This window comes from Volvox carteri (genome assembly GCF_000143455.1).
Source record: "Volvox carteri f. nagariensis unplaced genomic scaffold VOLCAscaffold_1, whole genome shotgun sequence".
NCBI classification, from domain to species: Eukaryota; Viridiplantae; Chlorophyta; class Chlorophyceae; order Chlamydomonadales; family Volvocaceae; genus Volvox; species Volvox carteri.
The window spans coordinates 3,266,078-3,276,192 of NW_003307545.1; the positions used below are offsets into that span (position 1 = coordinate 3,266,078).

Below are 10,115 nucleotides of genomic sequence, written 5' to 3' on the forward strand. Positions count from 1 at the left end.
CGACCGTCCGTTGATAACCTCCCAGTTAACCAGTTAGCTTCATTTAAAGCGATTGCATCGGGCCTCATAAAAGATTCTTTTGTTTGCCTATGCCGCCGGCATCCACTGCAAGAGAAACATCGGGAGCCCTAGTTCCTTTTAGCCGGCTTCTTCACGTGTTCTGCTGCACTTTGACAGCCTTTAGAGCATCAAGTGAGCTTCAACGTCTCCATGTTGACGTTTCACCTTTGTCCAGACTAGCGAATTCAGTCACGTGACATGCGCAATAGGATGACGGGGCCCATGGCTTCGGCTCAGGAGACAGGACGGAACATCAACGTTACGGGAACTCAGACACGAGAAATAAGGAAATGACAGATGATAACCTAAAGCCCCAATGGAACAAAATATGCTCTCATTTGCTGTTTTCGCGCGATGACCTTCATAACGTTCCGGGGTCGTAGTTGGCGACCAGCGCCGCAGTTGGCGATAATCTTACCTTTCTCTTTTGAATCCGCACACCCCCTACACCTGCACAAGCTTCAGTCCGTCACGTGTATCCGGAAAACCCACACGCGCGACCACACAGCTGGGGTCACCCATTCACACACACACTCACACCATTTGGCTTTCGGTTCACCATAGTGGTTCCGGAGCTACGTCCGCCAGCCGCCATGCAATTCAAACCCCTCGGCAACGCGCCCAATAACTACCGTTTGGATCTGAAGCGGCCGGAGGAGAACAGCATGAGGCTGGCTGCAGCTGCGTCCGGAACCGGTCTCCTCCGAAACCAGATTCGAAGGCATATGGCTTACAAGTGGCACTGTACGGCTAAGAGCCCGGCAACGCTCTAATGCTACCGGGGCTACTTCGTGAGGATGTAGATGTACGCCACGTCATCGCGAAACACGTCAGCACCTGGGAGCTCCCCCGTCGACTGTCCCTGTCCGTCCCCCGCCTCAGACGGTTTGTACGGCACCTGCGTCGCCGACCGCGCCTTTTCCCCCGGGGTTACTTCCCCCCGTGGGGCCCCTCCCGGCCCCGACCCCAAACCCGCCCCCTCCCAATCGTTGTAGTCCTCCAGCGTCTCCTTTCCTTGTACGGCAGTCTTACTGGAGTACTCCAGGGGGGGAAGTCGTACCCGCTTGACCTGCAGTCACAAAACACAGGATGTCGTACATGATGTCACTTCCCGCACGAGGGTAGTTAGCACACGCCGCGCGACACGGTGGCGAGCTTTTAGAGAGGGGAAGGGAGTTTGTGGTTGTGTGGGGGGAGGGGGGAGGGAGGGAGCGCGTGAGGGAGGGGGTTGTGTGGGTGTATGTATGTGCGTGTTGACAGGGGCCGGCAGGGGTTAACGGCGCTGCCCGGTGCCTTCCTGGGCTGTCCCACAAAAAAGAGGGTTGTAAATTTTGTGAGTTGTGGGTTCGGGGGAGGCGGGTTGACACGCGACCCCTTCAACCCCCCTAGATGTAATCCCACGCGGGATGCCGTACACATGCATGCGTTAGTAACATTGTTGTTGTTGTTGTTGTTACATGGTCGTGGGTGCGTTCCCCGTACCTGCAAACCACCGTAGTACGAGCCGAGGGCTCAAGGGCTGCCAAATCGCCTATAAGCACCATCCTACCTCGCACTTCCAACGAGACAAGTGATGAAGTATACTAACGACCAAAGGGAACGATATAGAGTTGCGGTGAGACCATATGCGTTCCAGCATCCTTGCCAGGCGTTCAGGTTCCCACTTCATAGCGTCCTTCATATGTTCGAAGCGTGGAAAGCCCATATCAGATCTGATTTCGTCGTACACCGGACAGTCCAGCAAAATAATATAAACGCAAGCACGCGACGTAAAACCTCCTACGGTACTCAATGCCCCCGGCCCCGGCCCCGCCCCCGGCCCCGCCCCCCCCCCCAACCACACACCACATACACCACACACTCACGCTCCAACCACCCACACGCATCTTGCCGTACAGGCGTACCTGGATGTTGTGCCAGTAGACGCTGGTGGTGCCGGCGACGGCGGCCCCGGAGAGGCAGTACAAGTCCCGTCTGTCGGCGGGTGGAGAGTGCGACACGGAAATCCACACAGCCGGGGTGGTCATGTGGCTCCAGACGTTGGTGATGGCGGCGGAGGCGCGGTCGATGCCCGAGGGGGAGGTCAGCAGACAGTCGATAAGGCCCTTGTCCACGACGATGCCGTACCGCATCCCCGCCTCATCCACCTCCGGCCACTCGGGATCTGCCACATCGCACTGTACGACAGTGAGGCCGCCGCGCGGGGGCTTTGCCGTACGCTTTTGATGTTCCTGGACGGCTGTGGGCGCGAAATCGAGCACCATGATGGGGGAGTAGCCCCTGCGTGGTGTAAGTGGAGGTGGAGGTGGGGGTAAGGGGGTTAAGGGAGGTAGGGGTGGCGATGGAGGTGGCGGCGGCGGTGGCGGTGGAGGTGGGGATGGAGGCGGGGGTGACGGCAGCCGATGGCGCTGTGTTTTGTTCCGCGCGGGGTTTCCCCGCGTTACCGCCCCCGCGGCTGCTTCATCTTTTGCATCGTGCATCACTTTGCCATGTCGTGTCGTGTCGTGTCATGTCATATGGCGATTAGGGGAGGGTGGCTACAACGGAGGTCGTACCGGTAGGGGCCAGTACGACAGGGCCTGCTGTGTACGATCCCCTATCCGTGATCCCCCCCTCTCTCTACTTTCGCTCTCCTTTCTCTGCAATTCAGCAGCTTGAAAAGCTCTTCAATTACACGTCGTTTCCGTTCGTTTCTCTTTGTTTGCGCGCTGTGATGGCGGCAGAGGCGGTCGAGTGCTCGACAGCATGAAGGACGCTAACTGACCACAACGACCCAGATCGCGACGAACCCCCCGAGTTCTCTAGTCTAGAATGAAGAGCCCATCCCCCCTCGCGAAAGAAGATCCAAATCGGGAAAAAATCGGAATCAGCAGCAAAGTCTGGATCCGGATTACAGGGTCTTGGATCTGGGTCAGGCCCAGATGTTCTCCAGAGCCCAGAGATTTTGTTGCGAACGGGGCAACAACGCAACAAACAACGGGGCAAGCCGTGAGGGACCAGGGCCAGAGGGAAGGAGCCTAGAGGGGTGAGGAAGCGGAGGTACGGGGCCATGAGGCGCAAAGAGGCGCTCCTGAAAAGGCAGGCTGCGGCGTAGATGCTCACTGCGCTCATAGCACTTTTTGGGTTCGTCTGGTTTAGGTTCATCTGGAAGATCTGGAAGGTCGCACGGAAGGATTGTAGCGTGTCGAGTTTGTGCGGGTTTATGAGCGAAGATGCTTGAAGGTGACTGGTATGAGTTGCATGTCTCAACAGAATGCGCCTCCAGCACGCTGCATAACAAACCCAAGAGTGAAGCAAATGGGGCCAGTCCGAAAGATTTGTACGTGGAGTGCAATCCAGACCTCAAGGACTCAGTGTCACGTTGTTAAGCAGCCTCTCGCACAAATGTGTCCGGTCGTACTTCGCGAATAAAGCCTAAGTACACTCGTCCCAAAAAAGCCAGGAGCGAATTTTGCCGTGCGGATGCGCGCGTTCAATTCTCAAAATGCGCCTGTAAAAGTGTATGTAATTTTTTCGGCGAAAGGCCGCTCGTCAGGGCATGTTGGCCGCAGTCACAAGCGGTATGCATCTCGAACTTTTGGCTGGCTGCTTAGCCTGAGCTGAATAAGATATGAAAAGATATGAAAGCATACAACGTAGCTTGCAAGACTGGGCGCTTGAAACGGCTGCGGGAAGAGGAAGCGTTCAGGACATCAGACAGCAAGAACAGCACAACACCTGCTGGTAAACCACCGAGAATATCTTCAGTTGGGGACGTGTAGCTTTAGCCGGCGGGGTCGACCATCATACGCTTTGCGCACCGCCAATCCTGCTCTAGCCCAAAAGATGGAGGCCCTCTACATCGCGCAGTTCAAGGCCCGGGGGCCGGGCGGCTACAATGTGCTGCGCGGGCCGCCTTCCGCCAGCCCGGCCTTCTACGCGATGAGCCGGCAACGCGCCGGCAGCGCCCACACGCCCACCGCCGTGACAGTCCAAGACCTAAGTCCTAGCCCACACAGCAACTGGACACCTTAACGCTTGACCGACAGGGTCCCAGGATTTCGGCGCTAGGCTTCTGGACATTGGGCAGTGCTGTTGTATTTGGGCACGATCACACTTAGGGTTTCATTCACGGTGCATACATGTTCACGGTGCATACATGTCGGACTTAACTCGTGTGTGAACGGCGGCTGCGGCCCATACGGACAGCAGCGCTTGGGATGGTTTATTGTGTGAGCGTTGGGGGAAAGGGGGGGGCCCGCTAAGCTCTTTTCTATGTCCGCTCGTCGCGTGCTCGGGGGCAAGTTGGTAGCGTGCAAGTTCACCCATCATGTTGCCTGTTCTGGCATGGCCATCCACGCGCAACAGGAAACTTGAACCTAGGCCTTATTATTCGTTCCTACATCATAGCAAAGGACCGATGCAACGTGGCCTGTGCACGCGCTGTTCCTGTGGTGCTGTTCTTGTTCTTCTGGTTGTTGTTCCTGTTGTTCTTGCATACGCGCTTGCGACGACATGACTGCATGTGTTAGGTTTTCTTGTTAGTTGTTTTTCAGCATGTACATTGTGCCGTGCGCCAAGCGCCCTGGAAACAGCTTCTACTCATCTACATTCCATTATGCCACTGCACTTGCCTCTCCAGCCTGGCCCCATTCTGCAACTTACTATCCAACAACATACAGGCTTTGGAAACGCGGGCAGCTGCTTCACAAGGGCCCCCATCTTTGTTTTGTTGTAAGGAGGTTACCCTGACGTACCCGTCGTACAGCTCCTCCGCAAATGTTGACAGGCCAGTGCCAAGCAACAGGATGGCCGGCAAAGGCCGCTTCCACTGCCTGAGGTAATGAAGAACTACCTTGCGTAGCGTGGAATACTGGCAAAGCCTGGGCCAGGAGAGACGCGAAAAGGGCGCGCAATGTTAGGTCGCCAAACCCTACTGTAGATACAAGTGGAACTTTATGCAAGGCACGTATAATGCACAGTCGTAACAAGGTTGCAACGCTACTGTTGCATTTCGTTCATGCAAGTCGCGCATGCGCACCAGTCGATGTGTTCGCCGTTGGCCTCCTGATAGTGTGCTTCCCAGTATTCTGGAGTTGCAAAAGCCATTCCCTTTTAAACTCATCAAATGCCTTCGATGGCATTATCCGCATGGCAAAATTCGTGACGACCGGTGCCGAATAAGGCCCTGCACACGGCGCCAAAGGCAATTTCAACAGAATTTTCCTATATACAGTCAGCGCTGCTTCTGCACGTGGCAGACTCTTTGCGTTCTCTCGTTGACGACCAATCTAACCAAATCAACTCTTGTTTGGCCATATAAGCGAAAACGTGCTCGCTGAGACGCCTGCGGAGCGCTCGCACGTGCACAGTTTGAGGTCGCAACTACAGCATATACTTTTCTTTGTTGATTCTGGTCTTCCTGAACAAGAAATTTGAGGCAGCGCTTCATCGCCGCCGAAGAACGCGGGAGGTTGAAGCCAACGGCCTCGCTTGGACGCACACAGCGGTCACAACGACGGTGCAGCAGCAAAGCCACCCTTTGACTTTACAAGCTTTTGTAGCTTTTCAGCGGTCCTCGTGCTCCAAAGCGTTTGCTGAGCCGTCCGGTTGTTGGCGTTTCGGTACTGCGGCATGGCGGAGAACAAGAAGTTCGGCCAGCCCAGCGTCTCACCGGCGCTCAAGGGCTTTGCCGGTTCCATTGGCGGCGTAGCTGAGGCTTGCTGCTTACAGCCGATGGACGTAATTAAGACGCGCTTGCAGCTGGACAAGGTTGGCAAGTACAAGGGCATCATCGACTGCGGTCGGCAGATATACACAGAAGAGGGTATCGGAGCGCTCTGGAAGGGCCTAACACCTTTCGCAACTCACCTCACACTAAAATATGCGTTGCGGATGGGCTCCAACAGCGTCTACCAGGGCCTGCTGCGGGATGAGAACGGCAAGCTGACCGACGGCCGCCGCATGCTAGCCGGATTTATGGCGGGAATCACGGAGGCTCTCGTCATCGTGACGCCCTTCGAGGTCGTCAAGATCCGACTTCAACAACAGAAGGGCCTGGCCAAGGAGCACTTCAAGTACAAGGGCCCCATCCACTGCGCCACGACCGTACTCCGAGAGGAGGGCATTCGGGGCATGTGGTCCGGTGCCACACCCACCATCCTGCGCAACGGCACCAACCAGATGTGCCTCTTCTGGGCCAAGAACAACGCCGATGCGTTGCTGTGGGGCAAGCACGAGGGCGACGGCAAGATCCTCACGCCCGTACAGTCTATGACGTCAGGCTTCCTTGCTGCGCTGCTTGGGCCGGTGGCCACAGGACCGTTCGACGTGGCCAAGACGCGGCTGATGGCGCAGACGAAGACTTCCGAGGGCGTGCGTTATAAGGGCTTTTTCGACGCGTTGGTACGCATTCCCGCGGAGGAGGGCGTGATGGCGATGTGGAAGGGGTTATTGCCGCGGCTGTTGCGTATTCCGCCCGGCCAAGCGATCGTGTGGGCGGTCAGCGACCAGATCACGGGCTACTTTGAGCGTCAGGCGCTGCTGCAGTCGGGTCGCTTGACAGCGTGACGGGAGCAGGTGCTTTGGACGCGTCCCTCCCTTGAGACTGGGGAGGGGGAGGAAGAGGTGGCCTCTTTTTATTGTGGGCTGAGGAAGGCGCTCTGAGGAGGGTACCTGAATGAAACTGAAGACCGACGAGAACATGTGGACGGGAAACGGTACAAGACTATAGAGAGTGGACTGTGCCTTGGGGTGCGCAGTTGGGAGGTGAGAGGATGAAAATGGTGAGGTTTGGGGCTGTTTTAGCTTGTTGTCTTCGGTGCAGTTGTGGTTAGTTTTGGAGGAGGAAGGTAGAGAGTCGGGAGATAGAGATCTCTTTCTCTCCTTCTTGGGAGAGGAGAGGGATGAACAGGGAGTTTGAGGCTACATGCTGTGCCTGTAGATGGATGATGGTGGGGTGATGGTGGGGTTCCTGGGTGGTGCTTAGTGTTTCGAAGGATGCGACTTGGGTGCGGGCGGGCAGGTGTTGGCATACGCATGGGGCTTTCCTTGAGCATAAGGGTGCGGTTGAGCTTGCATAACGGTCCGGTCCGACTGTGCGTGTGGAGGCTTTGACAAGAGGGATTTCTGCCGAGGTGTGTCTGGAGAGGAGGCACGTGAAGAGCGGTTGCGAGCTGCTGTTGGGAGCAGGAGGGTGCAGCGCGGCGCGGAGGGACGAGGAGGGGCAGGGCCGAGTACAGCAGGAAAGAGGCAGTGACAGCGTTGAGAGGTACTTGTAGAGGCAGGGTAGACAGTGAAGAGCGTGAAGCTTTAAATCATAACTGACTTTTGATGAGGTGCTGTGTGGCGAAGGGAGGGTCGGCTTTGGAGAGTAGCGTCGATAAAAGTTTCATAATTTGAACGGGTTCGCTGTATGAGAGCGATCGGCGTGGACACATCTGCCAATATTGCAATGCTTGTGCAGGCTACGTTGTGAGATCAGGGGATTGTCCCGAGCAGTCTAGGCTGCGATGACGCCGTTTTGACATGATTTCGGCATTTTGTCGATAATTTACAGGTTTAATACAGAGCATGTTTATGCCGGTTTAGTTGAGCGCTTTTTGTGAGAGCTACGCGACGGAAACAGATATCGTGATTTGCACGGCGCGCCTGATGGACCCGTGGGTTCAACTTCGAAGGTCCAAATTAGTGCTTCAGCTCTCTGAGCTTCATGAACTATGAAGATGTTTGGTCTGGGTTTTTGGCGCTGTTTTCATGCCGTCAGCGCACAAGCATCCAAAGGTATGGTATGAAGTGCAGTCTCCTATTTTCGCGGTTGCTCCAAGGGTAATATTCACTACCTATGGTTGCTGTATGTGCAGTAGTAACGACCTGTAATTATTTGCAGCGGTCATTCCACTTAATAGACGAAGACGGAGCTGCCGTATGAGGAATTGCCGACGTAGTATGGATGGACGAGAACGATTTCCATCTACAGGGCGATGGACTACTTTCATGCATGTTTTGCCTCGAAAGGATTTACCTTCCACATGGTCATTTATTATATCCATACCTCCTCCGTGATACTGTAAACCCGACCAACCCTATTCCTTTATTTGTATATAGGCCTGTAGGCCTTGAATCCACATATTAAGTTATCAGTCAGACGTATGACGCCAAGCTAAGCAGTTATTGCGGACAGCACCTTGCCTGGTCATAGGTCGATCAACAGAATGTGTTCAGCAGGTACCGCTTGAACATATGCCACAATGGAGATTGCTTTTAGAACACTTGATCCACGCACACAATTATCAAAGAACTGCCAGCGATTATGTTGTGGCATTGGGCGCCAAGGCCGAATGCGCTCGCACGTGCCTTGCCAGGCTGGCAGCAACTCAGGCACCGGGGCCAGCGCCAGCGGTGACAATCTCTCGGAGAAGCTGCAGCGCGTCCGTCGACGACTCGGTTTGCCAACCGACGGCAGCTCAAACGGCACGACCCCGCCACAGGGCGGCACCGACGTGGGTGTAGGCGAATGGGGCGCCCAGAGCTGGTATGAGGACTGGGACCCCTCGGTGCGCTTCTCGCCGCCGCAAGTCGAGCGCATAGCGGATGAGGGCGTATCCAGGTTCCGCAAAGAAACCCGGAACGCCGGTCCCCGAGACAAGTGGATCACGCCGGTAAGCTGGGGCACCTCGCAGCCCGTTTGCCACCAGCAGCTAATAATAATCGCACACGGTTTTAATCTGTGTGCGCCCGGGTGCATCCGGCGGGCCGGCGGCCTATTCCTGATGGCGCGACCTATGGATGCAGAAGCTCCTTGCTCCGGGAGGGCTTTTGCGGGATTGAGGTTAGGGAGTTCGCGGTTCGGATCGCTCCCCCGCGACCCCCTTCGTTTTGAGCGCCCACCGGCCCCATTTGGATTTGGGTCTCCAGCTGGGGAGCATTTCTCGGCTCGGCCGGGCCGGGCTGGGCTGGGCTGTGGGCATTTTTTGCAGCTGCGTCGACAAACCAAACCCTTTCCCAACACCTCTGCTACCTGTCTCCCCGCCTGGCTGATGCTCCTCCGCGCACATGTAGCACATGACGAATGAACGCGCAAGGCATCATCGGGAATCTGAGCAGCGGCAAAAACGCTGAGACGTGTTGCTGCAGCTGCGGCATAGCCCGATGTCAGACCCTGAGGGCGCCCCTGAGCCATCTGCCGCTGCCGGAATAGTTTCCCCCCCCCCCTTGCCACCCTCTCCTGCCCTGAGCCCCTCGGTTGCGCCTCCTCCGCACACACGCCCGCCTCCCCACAACCGCCAACTGCCACACAGCTTCTGGACTGGGATGCGGTCAGGGAGGGTCTAGACTTGGATCAGGAGCGTTCCGAGCAGATGTTGACCGGGGAGGCCTTGGTCAACAAGGAAGAGTCCCAGCTTGCGGTGCGCTACGTGGCGCGACTCATCGGCATCCCCCTTGTCACCGGCTTCGTCGTCAGCCGCGCTCTCGCAGACCCCATCCTGAACTTTTCCTTGCGCAACAACCCCGACGCCTTTGAGCTGTCTGAAATCCAAAAGTACGAAGGCGCCAAAGCGGTGCATGTGGAGGAGACGCGGTTGCGGCTGGACATGGCAATTGGGCGACTTCCCCCCATGACGGAGCTTCAGATGTTCGAACACCTTGCGGAGTTCGCGGCGGAGGTGCAGGAGGAGGAGCGACACCACAACGAGACGATTCTCATCAACGCCGTCTCCGACTCGATTTCCTTCCTGACCTTCGTCGGCATCTTGTCGCAGCCCACCAGGAGCAGGGATGCGATGTACAACACCATGGCGCGTCTGTTTTACGGCCTGAGCGACATTGCCAAGGCTGTGATGATCATCTTGGTTGCAGATACGTTGCTGGGATACCATTCCGAGGAGGGCTGGCACGGACTTATTGAGTTGGTGCTCGGGCACTACGGAGTGGAGCCCAGCGAAGAGGGCGTTGTTATCTTCGTGGGTATTGTGCCCGTTGTGATCGACGTGCTGTTCAAGTACTGGATCTTTATCGGCCTGAACCGCATCTCGCCGGGTGCTGTGGTGACTATCAAGCAGGTTGATAGGCATTGA

At 56.4% G+C, this 10,115-nt stretch overlaps 3 protein-coding genes across 3 annotated transcripts; 2 read left to right on the top strand and 1 right to left on the bottom strand.

The window, feature by feature from the left end:
* Window positions 1-844: 844 nt before the first annotated feature.
* Window positions 845-5,148, bottom strand: VOLCADRAFT_86168 (uncharacterized protein; the record flags this gene model as incomplete). Its single annotated transcript, XM_002946123.1, has 4 exons — window positions 845-1,129; window positions 1,965-2,340; window positions 4,797-4,922; window positions 5,081-5,148. The coding sequence occupies 4 exons, from the start codon at window positions 5,146-5,148 to the stop codon at window positions 845-847; spliced, it is 855 nt and encodes a 284-aa protein (XP_002946169.1).
* Window positions 5,149-5,673: 525 nt separating this feature from the next.
* mitc18 (mitochondrial substrate carrier) lies at window positions 5,674-6,609 on the top strand (the record flags this gene model as incomplete). Its single annotated transcript, XM_002945774.1, has 1 exon — window positions 5,674-6,609. One exon carries the CDS (start codon window positions 5,674-5,676, stop codon window positions 6,607-6,609), a length of 936 nt encoding a protein of 311 aa, XP_002945820.1.
* Window positions 6,610-8,288: 1,679 nt separating this feature from the next.
* VOLCADRAFT_86170 (uncharacterized protein) lies at window positions 8,289-10,115 on the top strand (the record flags this gene model as incomplete). The annotated part of the gene is made up of 2 exons (XM_002945775.1): window positions 8,289-8,699; window positions 9,339-10,115. The coding sequence occupies 2 exons, from the start codon at window positions 8,289-8,291 to the stop codon at window positions 10,113-10,115; spliced, it is 1,188 nt and encodes a 395-aa protein (XP_002945821.1).